The sequence below is a fragment of the Leuciscus leuciscus genome (genome assembly GCF_965113295.1).
Source record: "Leuciscus leuciscus genome assembly, chromosome: 5".
In the NCBI taxonomy this organism is placed as follows: domain Eukaryota; kingdom Metazoa; phylum Chordata; class Actinopteri; order Cypriniformes; family Leuciscidae; genus Leuciscus; species Leuciscus leuciscus.
Genome location: NC_138729.1, coordinates 44,566,744 through 44,585,351, shown reverse-complemented (window position 1 = coordinate 44,585,351; position 18,608 = coordinate 44,566,744). Strand labels below are relative to the sequence as shown.

Genomic DNA, 18,608 nt, shown 5'->3' with positions numbered 1-18,608 from the left:
CCGTCTGCCCCCACCTCTCTCTCTCTCTCTCTCTTTCTTTCATTTGCTCGTTCACTCCCTCCCCCCTCCCTCGTTTTCTCCCTCCCTTCGTTTTCCTCCTCCCCCTCCTCTTTTCTGTGTGTGCAGAGTGAGAGAGGCCATTATCTGAGCCACACTGGGCACGTACGATGGAATGGTGGATAGTGCAGGAAATACAGCTGCTGCAAAGCGTAGGAGAGCAAGAGAAAGCACGAGTGGCAGACTGGCTGGCTACTGTGCTAAATAAAGGACTATATGAACACAGATCGCAGGGATGAAATATGAAAGCAGAGATGCATGCAAAACAAAAATGAGCAGCTATATTATTGTAGAGGTGTTTTGGTCTCCATAAGATGGAGGCTGCAGCGGTTAAATGCAGACGTCTACTCAGTCATCACACAGCAGCTGCCATTCAGTGTTTAAGAATAATACCAACAAAAAAACTGGCTCCGATATATTTATTCCTGTCATTATAGTGCCGTCCTCAATAATTCACAGTCTATTTGAACTCTTTATTGACATGAGCTTTATATTGCAAAACATCATAAGACGTTGATTTCGAACAGATGATAGCTGGCAGAAGATGCTTACAGACAAAACATATACAAGTGCTGCTGCTTAAACCAAATCATGTGAGACTGTCAAACCGTGAAAGGAATGGCAGTCATCTACATCATATACGAAGCATATACATGGGTGCGCTTATATAGACCACAGATATAAGAGTCAAGCAGCAGCAAACAAGTCTTGAAGCCGAGGAACACAGGATGTGAGGGGGAAAGCACAGCGACTGTCAGAAGCAACCACAAGGTACAGGGAGGTTAACGGGAACCGCAGAGAAATAGGAAGCTTAAAGTTTTGAGGGAAAAGACAACGAACGACACATAACACACATGCGTTTATGCACAATTTTGCTGCTATTTAACTATTTTGACTTGTCGATGGTGTTTATTCTGCTCGGAAGCGAGGCAGGGTGACGAGGTGCTATTGCAGCGATACAGAAGGGGCAATGTTCGTGTGCGGGACTCAAGGCTAGGGAAGAGCAGAAGATAGATACCACGATGGTAAGTGAGTGTTCAATGTAAAAGACGAATTTGCTTTCAGTCTCGCAGTCTTAATCGTGTTCTGCTTTCCCTTTTCTGAGCCACTCTTGCGCTTTCTTTCCTTCCTAAACACTTTGTTTCATGCCAACCCATCTCTTTGAACTCCGAAGCTTCTCAGCTGGGTCTCTCACGCTCGCTCTTTTGCTGGCATCTTTTCTATCTTTACCTCTCCCTTTTCTCCATGAGCTTATTTTTGTACTCGTTCTGTTCAGAGAAAAACATGGCAATCGTCTTTGACAGTCGCCAGAAAGCCCCTCGGTAGAATCGCTTTTGTTTTAGGAGGGTGCGATCACACACTGCGTAACACGCAATTTGTATTAACCCGCATAACCTCTTGCCATGTCCGCAACTCTCTCGTTTTGTCGTCTTTCCTTCTGATCAGTGTCTTTCTCTCCCGCTCGCTCTCTTGTTGTTGAGTCCTGCCAGTTGGATCGCCACCATCAACACAGTGAAGGCAAGGCAACCCCATGGACAAACATACACAGACCCAAAGCCCGAGTGGAGAGGTAAAGTGCAGTCACCAGCGGAGGAGAAGTGCGTGAATGAGAGAGAGGGAAAACGGAGAGTGGGAACCGTTATGACGTTGCAGTTGCGTCACCACAATCATTCAATGCTCCCAGTCGGCGATAGAGGGCTGGGCAGATGTGTCATAACACAAAATGTAGATGTGCCTCCCCTTACACACATTCACATTGGCCCGTCTAAGCGTAATCCCTCACTCCTTTCAGCGTGACACAGCAGTTCTTGTGCCCTGTAGTAACCTCACCCTTCCTATTGCAAGTTACGGCGCATCTATGCTGAGAGGAGCGAAACCGGAGCACTAACAAAATATTCAGCAATGCGGAGCTGACATAACACTGATTACATGGCAACATTCCTACAAGCGTTATTTTGTTAAGCCACAAGGTGTCTTTAGACTTTATTTATCGGGTGAATGATTTGTGCCAATATTTGTAAATGCTGACGAACAATGATCCTTTAACACGCCATAAATAGACATAAATCAGGTGAACCGACACAATTTAAGCATGTACACATGCAAACAAACATACACACATTTAAAGGGATAGTTCGCCCAAAAATGAAAATTCTATCATCATTCACTCACCCTCATGTCGTAACAAACCTCTATGACTGACCTTCTGTAAAACAGCATTGGACCCCACTGACTTTCATTGTATGAACAAAAAAACTAAAACTGAACTTTGTAAATGCACACAGGTTTGGAACAACTTGAGGTCATTAAATAATGACAGAATTATCATTTTTGGGTTAACTGTCACTTTAACAAACTTTCTTCTCACCTCGATGTGAGACGCGACAAGCTGGTTGCTAATATTGAAAGACAAAAATGATACATACCTGTCCTATATAATCAGCTCTACTAAGCCAAACAGGAAAATCTTGATTCTTCACAAGTATACCCAGGGGACCTTTGCTTCTACATTACAGTAAATGCCTGAATTGCCTTGTGTCTTTTAAAATATGAGAAATCTAAACCAAGCAAGCCACAAACATCCACAGTGTCACAAGACAGCGGATCATTGATCCAAACATAAGAGACACGGGGGATGTGAAACTAAACAGGTCTCAGAAAGACCACGGTAATACACGGAAAGATTTGGCATTTCAACAAGATCCAAAAGGTCACCACTAAATGCTCTTTCTAGCAAGTTACTACTCATCAGACGAGTCTCACCTGAATCTTAAACCATCATTACAATACAAGATGTGCAAGGTCAAACTTAAGAAATGAGAGTCGTTGACCTACTACCACTAGACAGGAACTGAAATTCGCTACTAGGCAGATGCAGCTTGCTGTGGCAGTTAGCCTGTAAAAACTATGAACAGACATTGTATTTGAGGGCACAACATTGATAGAGTATGCCTGGGATTAGTGATAAATTATACTGATAGATTGGCCAGGCTGATTTTGAGAATACTGACCAGTAACAGTTATACATTTACATTCAATGTAAAAGTTAATTTTAGCAGGTCTGGGTTTCAACCACCAAGTCTTAGGAAAACAGCACAAATAATTAAACAATGATTTCCAATTCTTTACCAGCAACATCTAAAGAATACTCATGTTTGATTAGGAACTCAGTTTAAGAATGCTTATTCTCAGATTTGCAAGTTCTCTGAAAAACGATGACTGACACCTTAGTTGTTATGGCATTTGATGATTTACGGTCTTTTTGTCTTTTGGTTCATCAGTGTAGAGTGACTCATCCGTTGCTCACAATCACCCACATTCACCAAAAAGGGAGAAAAAAAAAAAATCAAACCCCCACCCACACAAAACCACCTACAGAAAAACAGAAAGAAACACACACACCCATAGGAAACAAGCAAACACATGAACACACACAAGGATTCAAACATTTCTGTGAAATAACTCATGAAGCATGTGAGGTTGAATATATTATCACAGTGCACAGTGTTTTAGGATGGAATGTATAGATTCTAAATACGGCATTTTAAGTATTCCATATATATATCTACAGGAAACAAACAGTTACATTAATTGGATTAGAATAAAGAAAGATAACGGTTTTATCTTGTTTGGTCTGCTTAAGCACAGTTTTCCAAAAGCCTAGTATCCCCAAAGAAAATTCCAACATTTCAGGAAGAGTGTAGACAAGAATTAAAAAAAAAATGTAACAAAGCCAACTTTACTTTAAAACACAGCAGTCTTTTTATCTATCACAACAAGTTTATCCACACTCCCTTTCCATCTCTCTCTCACAAACCCTCCCTCCCTTTCATTATCTATATTTGTTTACTAAACCTCTCCCTCCAGTCCAGAGCCGAAACTCTTTCACATGAACAGATAAAACATGCCTGCACTAAACTAGGGGCCCAAGGAGAGGCCCAACGAGAGGCTAAACCATGGAAGAGTTTCAAACATACTTTCTAAGAAATGTATATGACTGCGTGTGAGGGCACACGCACACACTAAAACGAATGCAGAACACTTGCACGCGTACATGCTGATGCAAATAAGCTTAGGGTCACTGAGTGCATTAGGTCTGGGGCAGATCATGAATGGTACAGACAGTCATTGAGACTATCAAGGCGTCTACTTCTGTTTCTCTTGACTTACCTTTCCATTTTTTCCCATCTTCTTTGTAATTCCCATTTCTTTATTTTTGTATTTCTTTAGTTCTACCTATTGTTCTCATCCCCCCAACATTTAACTACCTCCCTCCCTCCCTCCCTCCCTCCCAACCTCGTCCTCTTTCTTTTTGCATGCACCTTATTTTTGGCATCCCCTGACGTGATGGCTCTTTTTTGGGGGCAAGGCTGGTAGGTCTGTGAGGTGTAGGATGTTGAATGTAAATCAACATGAATGTCTGTGTGTGTCTGTGTGTTGAATGTCTGGCTGTGCGTGTCATAATTCGTCCTGCCTGACACATGGCACATGCAAGTCAGCACGCACAACTCAGCTGAGAGCCCCCTCCTCATTTTACCCCACAAATACTCACAAAGGGAAAGAGAGAGACAGACCAAGAGAAAGAGAGAGAGGGGGAGAAAGTGAGGGGGAAGCAAAGCAGAAAAGACAGGGAAAGGGGGGAAGGGAAGGGAGGAGCGACCCTCATCACTCAGTAAGATGTTGGGAAAGGAGGAGGTATGAGACGGAGGAATAACACAGCCTAAAGAGTGGTCTTTGTGCAAGAAGTTTTGGAGGAGAAGGAAAAAAAACTGGTGAAATTCGATGAGGGGAATACAAGAGAGAGGAAAGCAGAAAATAGCAGACTGGTAAAGAGACGAAGGCTTGAAAGAGAAGAAGGACAGAGAGAATTGAAAGACAATCATGTTGAAGGAGATAGATAGATGACATCATGCAGATCTCTTTCAAAATAGAAAGAAACCAGATCCATAACCCAGTCTAGGTTGGCTATATATTCTCAAATGGCTGAGAAATAATACATCAAAATTTTAAAAAGCCTCAAAACTCGTTCTATGTTGGGGGAAAATCTGCCACTATTAACCCAAAAACCTTATTCTGTTCAACTTCTATGGCAAAAGCAGCAATAAGAGAGAGAGAATACTATCTCTCCAGTTCTGCAGTGGCTTGTTGCCAGCCTTGTTTCTCTCAGGAGTAAGGCTAAGATTAGCTCCCCATATGTTCAAGTCAGGCGTAGCTGCTCTTAAAGGGCCACGGTCTCTTTGAAAATGGTACAAAGTACACTGCAGCACTGCATGGGCTGTTTTGTCTCAGCCTCTCTTTCACATACAGTTGAGCACAAATGCCTTCCAGCTATCAGCCAATCTGCCTTTCATGCATGTACAAATCAATCTATCAATCTATCTATCTATCTATCTATCTATCTATCTATCTATCTATCTATCTATCTATCTATATACATACATACATGTTTTTGTACATGTTTTTTTTTTTTTTGCACCAAATCAGAGTATTAAAGTGATAACTGAAAGATCATATGACACTAAGACCGGAGTAATGGCTGCTTAAAATTCAGCTTTGCCTAATGTATGTCTAAATTACATCTGAAAATTATATTTAAAAACAATAAGATCATCTTACCGACCCCAACGGTATTGTCTGTATTTGTGTGTCTTTGTGTATGTGTATGTAGAAATTACAAATCACCAGGGGTCAGGGGTAAGATGAAAAGAGAGATAAACACACCGATACTGAACTAGTTCTCAGCTGATGTGTCACAGTACATCCTGTCCATTCATTTTTCATTAACTGCAGTAGTGCAGTCATCCATTCCACAGAAGAGTTACAGCCACAAGCCAATGTGAAGGGCAAACATATTAATACATGTGTGGTTGACTTTACCCAACATCAGTTTGAGAACAACTAGGTACAAATATCCTGGATAGAGACAGAACTTTGGTTAAAAAATGTATTAGGACACCAAGCAATGGTCTCACACCATGTCCTCCTTCCTAGCATAACAAACAACATGCTAGATAAGTATGTACTTTCTCTGCCACTATAGAGTCCATCTATCCTCCATCTACTGTATCTGTCACTGGCCATAAAACAGATAGCCTCTCCCTAAATTCAAGCCATTGGTTGTGATGCACAAACAAACTGAGTAATGTCTCTGCATATTAAGCTAAGAGATTATTTTAACATCAAACATCACCATTTTAACCTTTAACTATACAAGTTATTTTGGTTATTGTATTATCTTAAATGCATCTGCACACACATGCAATTTTTCAGGGTATGCATGATGGTTCAGCACAGAGCAGTTTTATTTACAAAACCAGACAAGGATCTGCAAGCATTTATTTTAGCTGTATCCGTTTCCAGCCTCCTGATGTTGATCAAGCCTGGATAGTTGAAGCTGACGCTCTTAAAGGGATACTTCAGGATTTAGCATTAAGCTTTGTATTAGTAGAAAACCTGTAGTATTTTCGAATTACCGTGCTTTCCACCCTCATATCCCCCTGAGATGAGAGATTTATGTATTTTTTGTCTGGAAAAAATCCTCAGATGACGCAAAATGACGATTTTCTGGCCAGAGGCTAAAGACCACAGCCAGTAGTAGGGGCTGTCCCGCATGTTTTCAACCCGCCCATAGAGGGTGGGATCTCACTCACAGAATGTACACATAGTATCAGCCATCTTTTTTTGGAAGCTAAGCTAGCAGGCTCTTGTTCTGTGGAGAAAGCTGACTAGTAGGAGAAAGCTGAGTAGTAGGGGTTACCATCCTCTTTTTCCCGGACATGTCCGGCGGCCGTCGAGATCGTCCAAAATGTCCGGGATTCGGCTTTTGCTTTCTGCAGTCGCCATTAATTGTTTACATGCACACCTTTTGTTTCAATCTAACTGAATTCATTCCGATTGGTGAATCTGAATGTAGTGTTTACATGAACGCTAAACAAGTGATCGGTTGATGTGCGTTTTAACATTGCTAAGAAAATTCCCGCTCCTCCGTGAGAGATACGAGACCGGTGCGTCTCACAGGTGTCGCTCATCAGTAACGCCACCAGCCTCTCATCGTTCTCCCGCGGCCCTCAGCCTCGTCCTGCTCGCCACAGTAAACATAATGAATGGCGACTGTAGAACGCAAAAGCCGAATCCCGGACATTTTGGGTGATCTCGAAATCCCGGGCAGACTCTTTACGGACACTCACTAGTAGCCTAGTCTTGTTGTTTAACTGCGCTCTCTTACCGATAGGCGTGGCTTGGGAGTGGCCTCGTAGGGCAGCGAAGCAAGTGCATTCTGGGAGTTGTTGTCTTTCATCCACATGAGCCAAAAATACATTTTCTGGCTTTTCTCAGTCTAGAAAGCTCCAAATTCAAAAATAATTTCACATTTCTTCTACATAAATGACCCATTTTAAATACACATTCATCTTTCCAGAGATGAAGTATCCCTTTAAGGGTCATTTGAGTATGTTTAGCCTGCTTTGTGAAGAATCCTGCATATGTTTAATGTAAACACCTTTCTCTTTCTGTCTTATGTATGCACACACACTTTTAATAATAATAATTCAAGTTTAGTATGTTTATTTAGCATTTTGAATTACAAGGACATCAGCATGTCCTCATAATATAGGGGCTTGGCCAGGATCCTGAATACACACCACAATATAAGGACTTTGGCTCCTCATTATGTAGGTCAAACCAGTGTACACACACACACACACACACACACACACACACACACACACACACACCCCTACTTGACATTTAAAAATGCAAAACAGGATGCATGGTCTGCTGAGGTGTCATTTTTTGGAAGTTAAAAATGTGTTTGTATAGCAGATTAATTTGTAGAGACAATTATCTACAGTAGTTCAGACATTAAAGTTTATAGGGTGCAGGCTGATTTTACATGCAATCTGTAAGCAATCACATGACTGCATAGCAAAAGCTGACTGGCTTCTATAGATCCTGCAGCCAATGAGATTGCTTGCTCAATGTTTAAACGCAATTTGTGACCCGTGCTGTCAAAATTAGTCACAATGAGCACATTTTCAAAAATGTTCTTTTTATATCCATTCTCATTAAAAAAAAAAACTTCAAAACGAATATGATTTGTTGGAATCGTACAAATGATTGAGCTACACCTGTCTGAATCACCAGTCATCAAGAAGCGAGGAGAAAAATTGCTGGGGGGGTTTCAGCTATTAATAAAAAAAAAGGAAAGATTTAGGAAGGTACACCTCTCAGAAAACGTACAAATAAAGATCATTTTAGATGTTTAATTGCTATTTGGAACATTAGTATAGATAGATGAGGGCTTAATGAACTAATTTATTGTGAAAACCTAAAATTCAACAAAAATGTACACATTTCACTTACTTTGCCTGTAGCTCGTAAATAGTCTGTGCACATTCCGACTCATTTTGCTAGCATAGGTCACATTTAAATATCGAGTTCCTTTGAAACCCTCCAGCTCCACCTGCCTAGATCTGCTATGGGATTTATGTATGCCTATTTATGCAGCAGCAACATATCTTACAAGCTCACAGCAGCGTGTCTGTGAATCTGTTAGCAGTAGTAAGTACATACTTTCTCTGCTGCAGCAGCAATAATCAACAGCAGCAATAATCAACAGCAGCAGCAGAAGCGTGGCAGATCTAGGAGCAGATCTTGATATATTTGGTCACCAACACCAAATACATTAACACTGCCATATTCAATAACATGCTCAAATTATTTTGAGAGTTGTCATGTTTGAACTACAAGAAACATGCCGTGCTTACTATTGATTATTGTTAACAAAATAAGTTTTAATTTTGTTATGATTTAAAGCAAGCATACATACATATAATATATATTTTTAAGTTACAGAATTAAAAAAATATTGCATAGCAGGAATGACCCAGTTATCAATCAAAAACATCAAAACAATTAAAAAGGTAAGAATTGAACTGTTTTTGGAAATTGTTTAATGCAACAAAAAAGTTTTGCACAGCTAAGAATAGATATACAACAAAACAATTAAAAGTAAAGATGAACAAATCGTTGTTAAGAATCAATTTAGTAAAATAAATCATGCCTGGTACCTAGTAAGTCCTAGTGCGTGCTACTAAGATGGTGGTATATTTAGCTAGAAAATCCTTTTTAGGTCACTCGCTGGACTTTGGAATGTTTGGTTGGGTGAATAGACAGGGAAAAAAACAGCCCTAATGATGTTACGTAAACTAAGCTTAAACTATAGCTTGTGCATGTATTTTTTTCTCTCCAGGAAATGGTCATGTGGTGAGAGACAACGGCCAATCAGCTAATTAAAATAGTTTACAGCCATCATTTTTAACATCCTGTTTTCTCAAAAGTAAACTTCCGTCACCGTTAACTCATAGTGGCATCTGTAGAACACAACCAGTCTATAACAGAGTGAATTACAATGTGCTCGTAATTTCAGGAGTGCGATGAAATGAAAACAAGCGGCTTCCTGCCTTTCGCATTACCTTTAAACGCTCACATTCACAAACCATTTCCCCTCACAAACACACATTCACATATACATACACACAAATACCACATCACGTGAGCAGCCTAATGGGCGGGTCTGAACTATAATTACAGCTGTGATGTCATCTGCCACTCACTGTTGCCGCAAAATCTAGGTCACTGTTAACCCTTTCCCGTCACGCCAGGGGATTCCACACACCTCGAAATGAACCATTACTACAGATTTTCCATGAGCTCTTTTATGTGGTACTGCCTCCCATGCAACTTTCGGAGCCTATTAAACTAATATAAACTGGGGTGATGGTGTACATTTACCCCACAGATCAAACGCTTACAGTAGAATGGCGTCAGCTTTTAGAGTCAATTTCAGAGCACTTTCATGTTATGGTTATCCCCACAACTACAGTACATTACGTCAATCGGAAGCCAAGCCAAAGGAAAGAAACACTACACAGAAATGACACCTCTTCAAGCAGCCTTGGATTTCTGGGTATATTTGAGTAATTATATAACAATACAACTGAATGTCACACATGCTAAGTGTCGCATCGTAGCAACATTTCTAACAAAGCTTGACAATTCCAATCCACAGTCATCCAAATTCTAATTATTTTGAGAGCAAATAAGCATGTGATGCAAGCCATCTTCTCACGGCAAACTGGCAATTTGTGGCCGAGCGACAACAATACACAACAGATGAAAGGCATGTTGGCCAACTGGTAAGCGGCAAAATTTGAGACTACTTTTAGGCAAGCAAGATTTAGCTGTACTTTAACCGAACGTTTCTGTGTTAGGTTATGTAATTCCTTGTGAGTGTGTGAAGGTGTACAGGATTTAGCGGCCATGCACAAAAATAGTCAGTTGGAAATGAACTGGCATGGATTATAAGTTCTGGATTCAAGAACAGTGAATCCTGGCCGAAGCTTTAGCTAAACCTGTCATGGTGTAGTCAGAGCGCCGCTGCTGTCGAGACTGTCTGCTTGATTTTGCAGCAGTTGCCCCAATCACGATTACTCCTACGTGTAATTCAGCATATTTGTTGCGAGTAATTCGCCACTAAAGCACTCAAGGCTCGTCGAGTCTCTCTACCTCTGACGCGACATGTTACTCAAGTCCATAAACACTCCGCCACGTGCTCGCTCACATGGACACACAAATACCAGCACCGTCACCGCGCATGCGTGCACGTATGTGACCCACTAACTTCTACTCCCTTTACCTCAGATGACTGGAAACTTTGGCAGTCCCGCCTGCCACTCTTTTCTCTGTTCCCAGGCTTGACACAGAGCACAGAGAAAAAGGAAGACAGACAGACTGACAGACTGAGCAAGAAAGAGAAAGTGAGAGAGAGAGAGAGAGAGGCCACCTCCTCCTCCTCTTCTCTTTGCCAGGCGAAGCTCACGCCTACGTCTCTTCCAATAAGCGCAGAGCCCGGGTCTCTTTAAACCGGGGCCTAGTCCATGTGATTGTCCGCTCACTCCATTCTGGCTGGAGAAGACACACTACAGTACACCGCAGCGAAATGGACCTGGCATAGTACTAGGATCTGAAACGGAGGCCACAAACACTGAGTCACACCTGCAGCACACAGGTGGATGCCTGAACGCAGCTGTCACGTCAACCCCAAGCAGTCACACTGCATCTGGGCACGCATTGAGCCTGTTGAGTCACGCAAAAAGCACAAATCATCAACTGCAGCTCAAAACACTGTACCGTTTCTCATTCATACCCATGCGCTGAAGAAAACCTCAGGGAACTAGAGGACTATCAAATATAGTTGACATGTGCTGTAACAAGATACATACAGAGAGACAGCTGGCCAAAGGTTATTTAGCTCACCTCTTTAGCCAGGTTTGGGATTATGGACTGGGTTTTTACGTCTTCAAAATAGTCCACCTTCCGGACAATCATGTAAAAAGAAAGAGAAAAAAAATAGATTGAGATCAATCAATAACCATCAATGACAATGAAAATACCATATCATAATTATCTAAACCTTCATAACCCATGATAATTATTGAGAAAAAAACAAACCATTTTTATCAGAAAGAGTCAGAAAGGTTTTACTTTTGACAGGGCTTATTTACATGCATAAAACAGAACATGTTAAATAAATGATCAAATTCCAAAGTCCTTTATATTTATACAACCCTGCCAATTATGATATAAAACAAACCTGTATGACATAAAAAGACATTTAACTGTGAGTTGTTTCTGACCCCAGCTTTTCTATAAACCAGTGCTGTTCAGATGCCCTCCCCCCCATCTGCCATTACTGTCCGTCATTTTTTCCCTGTGCTAATAAATATTTACCTACTCAGCCTCGCTGCCTTTGCGTGTTGCTCTTCGGTGGCGAGAGGTATCCCCCATCAGAAGACCCGAAGCATTCTCTCTGCGTCCCCCCACCTCTCTCTCGCTCTCTTTCTGTCTGTCTTTCTTTATCTTTCTTTTCTTCTCCCTCTCTCTTCTGGTCTCTGTCCATTCAGGAAGCCATCTTGTGTTCTTAATCCTGTTTTACATTAGCTCTCGTACGCTCTTTCGTTCTCGCCCTCCCTGCCTCTCTCTCTCTCTCACTTCCTCCAATTCATGGCTCGACCTCATATACACAGAAGAGCATTTTTTTTTAAAAGGCAGTGTGATCGCTATCACTGCTGCACTATAGCCTCCTCCCTCTCTTTCTTTTTCCTCTACCCCCCTTCCCCCATCTCCAAACGAAAAAGCTAACAGAATACGTGATGTGAATACTCCCCCCGCCTCCTTTCCGACCTACACACACTCAACAAACGCACGCAAGGCGGCGTCACGCCACCGATAGCTCACAAAGAGCGGCCGTCGGCCAATCGGAGGCGAGCATGAGCACTGCTGCTAGGGTGAAACAGACAAGAGGAGAGAGAGAATGAGCGAGAGACATAGAGAGAGAGAGAGCGCGAGGGCGGGATGTGCTGGATAAAGAAGAGAAGAGGGCGCGTGCTGTGAACAATGCGTGTGCATGTGCGTCTGTGCGTTTCAGACTGGGGGGAAGGGTTTCTCTCTCTTGCGCTGTGGCTGTCAATTATCTAACCCGGCTTGCCTTCCTTAAACAATGGCTCTGGAATGTGGTATCACTGAAGACCATCTGTGTCTCGGCTGCCTGCAACAACTGGACTGGACTGCACACGTGCATGTGCACGCCGTGTCTTTGGTACCATGACGCAGGCGAACAATGTCACTGACAGAAAAACACACATATCCGATCCTCTTGATCCAGCCAGTGACACACGATCAGCTGCCAACAGTTGTTTGAAAAAACACAAAGGAAACATACAAATTCTTGTTTTCTTCCATTCCGCCAACCAAAAAATGTGCACATTGTGAATACCATATGAGAACGTAACACCATTTTACATTCGTCTGATCTTACATTGCATCGCAAATGCTAGTCAAATCGCAGCTGTTTTAAACGCTCAGGAATGACAGACTGTGCAAAGCATGTGTGCATGCTTAAAATAGCATTATAAATGCTCCAATTTCAATCTATCAAAGTCTATAAACCATACACAGTAGACTACAACCTCTGCTGGCCAGACCTACAAAAGCCTGCTAGTTGGAAATGCGCGAGTTAGGTTATTTCGAGTGCAACAAAACTGACGACGAAAGGTTAGTAGCGTACGTGCTTCCATTCATTAACCAGAAAACAGCAACTGCGAATAACAAAATCAGAAATGTGAAAATTAAAGAGATAAAAATTGAATTTGCTTTAATTTGACTTCATAATCCTCAGGATTTGCCTGTATTTTCCTTAAGCAGAGACATGTGGAGGACGAGAGTGGAGGGAAGCATGCACTCAGGCTTTCGAAGAACCAGCGGACGATTGGTGACGCAGCAGTTGTGATGAGAGTGGATTACGCAGCGTGGGAGTTCCAGTAACACCGTGTTCGTGCATGTGTGCATCTGCGTGAAGGCTTGCAGTAACCACGAGACTAGGGAAGGTTGCGCTGTGGCACCAAATTTCTGTTTAACTTTTTCTTTACGCTTCAAGCATCATAAGAAACAATGTGAATGCAATTTTGAGGTTTTGCCCAATGGAATCGTCAAAAGCATGTTCTACTGACGGAGAGAGTTGTGGTGCAAATGCATTCAGAATGACTGCCGTCTTCCTGATGTTATCTCATCTGTTTGCTTTGATAATGGCTGAATCACCTGGTTCGTCATGAGAGCCAAAGTGCCTAAGTGGTCATTAATCTCCTTCCTAGCACTCTCATAACAGGCCAGGTGATTCAGGCTGTATCAAAGCAAATCCCCTTTAGGCTGTCAGAAAATTGTCATAATCCTACCTGTGACCCCCCCCCCAACTCACTTTTACGCACACGCTTACGTAAAGTTCTCGTGGTTAGACTGCAGAAACATCATTAGGGCTTCATTGTCAATGAATTGCAAAGGTGTGCGAGCCTGCGTGAGTTTAAATGAGGGTTGAGACATCGTTGTAATAACAGAAGGATTAACAATCCTAATTAACTCCCTCCTCCCACTTTTGTCAAACAATGGCACCCCAAATTCAACTAATCCACATTGAGTTTCTAAGACCCTGCTCCAATACACAGCTTAACACACACACACACACACACACACACACACACACACACTTCGGGCCTAGTACTGCACATAAATTGAAAATGTAAACTGCGTTACGTTATCAAATCAAAATCACATCTCATAAAATCTGCCAAGAACTTGTCTAGGTCTTCTCCTTGGTCTTCAAAAATGTCTAACATTCATTTAGTGATCAAATGTAGCACTCTTATGTAAATATGATAATATATTGTAATTATAATTTAAATTGGACGACTTTTCAAATTGTATTTCATAAACCAACATCTCAGGAAAACGTTATGGGGTTTCAAATCAAAAAATGACTTTCTGTTGCAGAACAGGACGTTGATTTCATACATGTCCACTGTGGAGGACATCAGGACTTAAATCATGTTTATCAGGCATTTTGGGAGAAACAACAAGAGAATATGCAAATAAATTATTCATCAATATTTCTATGAAATATGAGATATTATTATTAAAATGTTGCCAATTGTTACTCCAATTATTACACTTCTTTTTTCATTAAATGTTGCTCCAAGAACACATAAATATGCAAATTAGATACAGTGTATATAGTGTATAGTGTCCACTACAGAGGACATAACATATGAATAAAATATAATTTTTCAAAAATGTTTTTTACCATTTGTTTCTTATGCTCTAAACAATGTGATGACATGAAAAAAAAACCTACATTAAAAAAACTTTTTTCTGGGTCTCATTACAGTAATGAGAGGGCAATAACAATCATCACTGGGAATAATAAATACATAAAAACAAAAAATGACTAAATGATTACCCAGTTAATGTAGTATAAGTTAAATTTTACGGTTTGAATGTTAACCATAATACACGAGCTACCCAAATAAAAATGTGTTAAGTTTGTTTTTAATTTACTGACAAAAATAATAATAATTAGAAACCCTCAAGTGGTACAACATCTATGCAGCGGTATAGTCATTGCATGCAAGCTAATGTCGAGGGGGCTATCATATGTCCACGTTATGAAAAATCTCCTGCAAGCCAAGCGTAGCATTGCTGTTCTGGAAGAGACATGACCAAATGACAGAGAGAAAAATAATAATGCAAAAAGTGCACTACTTTTAATGCATGTGATGTAATAATGCATTATTTTTAAGATTAATTCTCCACAAAGTATCTCAGTTTCTAGTAGTCTTACATGACTGATGCAGCAGCCCTGTTGACAATCTCTATATGCTGTAGCACTGACTGATCCATACTGCAGTGAATGGATCAATAAATGGGCAGTAATAGTAATTTGTGAAGAGCCCTCTTTAGTTTGCATTATTTAACTTTGCCATTCATTTTCAAATGCACCTTTTCACATCTATATCGAATATAATGTAGATTTAGTTCTAAACTGCTTAATGTTGCTCATCTTCCAAACACACAGAAAGCTAACAGCTACAGTAATTATTCTCGTTCAGTGACTGGTTGGGGTTTATTAGCATTATTGAATGCTGCTACCTGTCATGCATGCTGGGTCTGCATTCATTCTGACTCAGAGCAAAGCTCTGATTGGTGGAACAGGCTATAATGTGATTTGGTTGCCAGGCAATAGTTAAGTCAGCTGGTGGTATAGTGCAGAGGTCAGCTCAATGAAATATGGCCAATTTGGACACTGTAGCACAGCAAGGTTTGCTGTTCCAGCTCGCAAAATATAATATCTTTTATTATAAATCTCAATAATATCTTTCAATCTCAAATTCAACAAGGCATGTGCTCAGAATAGGTTATGTGCACACATGCCAAGTGAAAATGCTTTGTGAATCTGGATTTGGATTAGTTCACATTTATGCTACTGGGTTTCTCAGAATTCAGTGATTTATTAATGAATGTTTTGCTACACATGTGAGATTTCAATGGGCAGATTTTGGAGCCGGTCTCTTTCATGTGCTCAGTGAAGTGATGAGGAGGGAAAGAGGGTGGGAGAGGCGAGGGGGGGATGGGTGACCCTGACAAACACACAGACAGACATTTAAATCTAATCCACCTCATCCTTTGTCTGATCTTAGCTAGTAAACAAAAACAGCAAACTGGTCTTTCAGAAATGTCTTTGACTGGTAAAAAAAATATATATCTTGTTATCGCTAACATATCTATAACTATAGTTATCTATATACTGCTACTTAGAGTTTGAGATAACAATAGGCTACACGGTTCATTGATAAAATGCTTTGTGAGTGCAACAGTAATAGCAATAAGTAGGCTATATATAAGTGTATACAAGTTAAACATTTTGTAAGAAACTACTTCACTTTCCTGCTTCCAGCATGACTTCATACAGCCCTTACACTTGGAAATCAACAGCTTTGTGTCTAACATTTTACATTTACAATTATTCATTTGTTAGACTGTCTGAATGCACTCAGTCACTTTGAATTAAACTGAGTATATTGTTCAAAAGTTTGGGATCAGTACGATAAAAAAAAAAAAGAAAAAAAAGAAATGAATGCTTTTTATTCAGCGGGATTAAATGTGAAAGTAAAGACATTACAATGTCACAAAAGATTTCCACTTCAAATAAATGCTGTTCCTTTTAACTTTCTATTCAAAAATAGTTCTCACTAAAATATTAAGAAGCACAAAGGTTTTCGACATTGATAATAATAAGAAATGTGTCTTGAGCACCAAATCAGCATACTAATATGATTTATGAAGGATCATGTAACACTGAAGACTAGAGTAATGATGCTGAAAATTCAGCTTTGCCGTCACAGGAATAAATTACACTTTAATATATATATTAAAATAGAAAAAAGTTGTTTTAAATTGTAATAATGTTTTTCAATATTACTGATTTTACTGTATTTTTAATCAAATAAATGCAGCCATGGTGAGCATAAGAGACTTCTTTCAAAAACATTTAAAAAAATCTTACCAGCCCCAATCTTTTGAACGGTGGTGTGTGTGTGTGTACATACAAACAAACTCAACCAACACAATGAAATTGAGGAATGCACATTCAATTTAAAAGCTTGTAGAAAAACGTAGTGCTTTGCTGTGAACTGAAGCTAGTCAGTCTCTGGAGTAGTCAGACCTCAGACCTCCATCTCTACATATCTACCACCACTTTTTCTTGCTAAAATGTAACCAGAAGCATTCCATGCCTTGAATTGTATGGTCAATAATTAGGAAAACGGAGGGAGAGTGGGAAGGAGTGTAAGAGAGAGGGAGTATTGTGGTTTCCTGTTATAGAATCAAAGATCTAATTCTGTCCATTTCCCACACAAGCACACAAAAGACATGGATACCTTTCCTTCAACTGTCCTCACTGTCCTTTGCACTTTCTGCCCTTTCTGTTTATCTGCATTTCTCCTTTACCTTTCCACGGTTTCTCTATTTCTTTTGCTTCCTGAACTTCTCATCTCCTCTTTCTGGTTCTCTTTTTTTGTCTCTCGCTCTATCCCTCCCCCGTTCTCCTTCCTCTTCTATTTGGCCACAGGTCAGCCCCCACGACTCCAATGGTCAAAGGTCAAAGAGCAGAGTATATAAAGTAAGCGAAAGGAATTCTCTGCACTGAGACTCTAAACCTGCTCAAACGCATATACACACACACACAACTGGAACCCATGTGAGTGAGCTTAGCCTCAAAATAAAGAAAAAAGATCCTTAACTCTTTAAGCTGCAGTAGAAAAAGGAAAAAAATGAAGGTTTGATAACCAAAAAAGTAAATTAAGAAATAAAAAATCATATCCATTAAAAAAACAGACATATCATTAGTGGTAATGATTAATAGGAAATATCTCAATTATTGCTACTCAGAATGCCATATAAGTATTAAACTTCTGTGCATAACTCGCACAGTTTGTGCTTCGGACATGAATGATACCTCAAATCGTGTGGCTTGGCGAGGAGAGCTGTGCTATTACTATTAAAGTGATATTAAAATTATTAACAATACAACATCTGATTTCAATGTATTAGTTAAAATTAACATTAACTAGAATTAATAAATGCTGTAGAAGTTACTTAGTTAATGTTAACTGAAAGTGGACAAGCTCAAAATGATCACTTGTGATCCGATCGACCAAATCACATCTTAATACCAGGTTAAAAGAGGGCCATAGTGACCTGGCCACTATTCTGGAAGAGGAATGGCTCAAAATCCCTCTGGCCACTGTGAAGGACTTATATCTGTCATCCCAAGATGAATTTGATGCTGAATTGGCCACAAAAGGAGGTCCACTATACTAATAAATGATTGTGGTCTAAAACCAGGTGTTTCAGTTTCATTGTCTAACTAACCCCTATGCTAAAAATGTTAGAATCTTTTGAGTATGCCAGTAAGCATCTACTGAGCAACCACTCAGAATACCCTAGCAAGTACCAAAAATAGCAATGTGCTAAAAAAAAATAAAAAAAAATCAGAACACAGATTCAACTGCAAAGCAACACCCTGGCAACCATACACAACACCCTAACATGATGGCAATGACATTTGCGTGGATAAACACTCAGAAAAATCAAAGTGCAAATCT

The 18,608-nt window shown here is 40.2% G+C and overlaps 1 protein-coding gene and 1 long non-coding RNA gene across 5 annotated transcripts in view; one reads left to right on the top strand and one right to left on the bottom strand.

Annotated features, from left to right (window-relative positions):
• tet3 (tet methylcytosine dioxygenase 3) overlaps positions 1-18,608 on the bottom strand; it is a 39,166-nt gene that overhangs the window by 17,971 nt on the left and 2,587 nt on the right. The window contains exons 1-2 of one of the 3 annotated variants that reach the window (XM_082170152.1): positions 11,848-13,272; positions 11,374-11,430 (exon numbers count right to left, since the gene is read on the bottom strand). Coding sequence is in view for 1 of the 3 variants with exons in the window: in XM_082170151.1 (XP_082026277.1) it covers positions 11,374-11,430 (57 nt within the window). In the remaining 2 variants the exon portion in view is untranslated. Of the gene's footprint in view, positions 1-11,373; positions 11,431-11,847; positions 13,273-18,608 lie in introns of those variants that run through there. The other 2 variants (XM_082170153.1, XM_082170151.1) reach the window with 2 other exon arrangements.
• On the top strand, positions 197-17,962 carry LOC309499252. Of its 2 annotated transcripts, none has more exons than XR_014206173.1 (3): positions 197-1,082; positions 13,321-16,518; positions 16,689-17,962. It is a non-coding gene; the product is annotated as an uncharacterized lncRNA (long non-coding RNA). The 2 variants fall into 2 exon arrangements; XR_014206174.1 differs by having other exon boundaries at positions 13,318-16,518.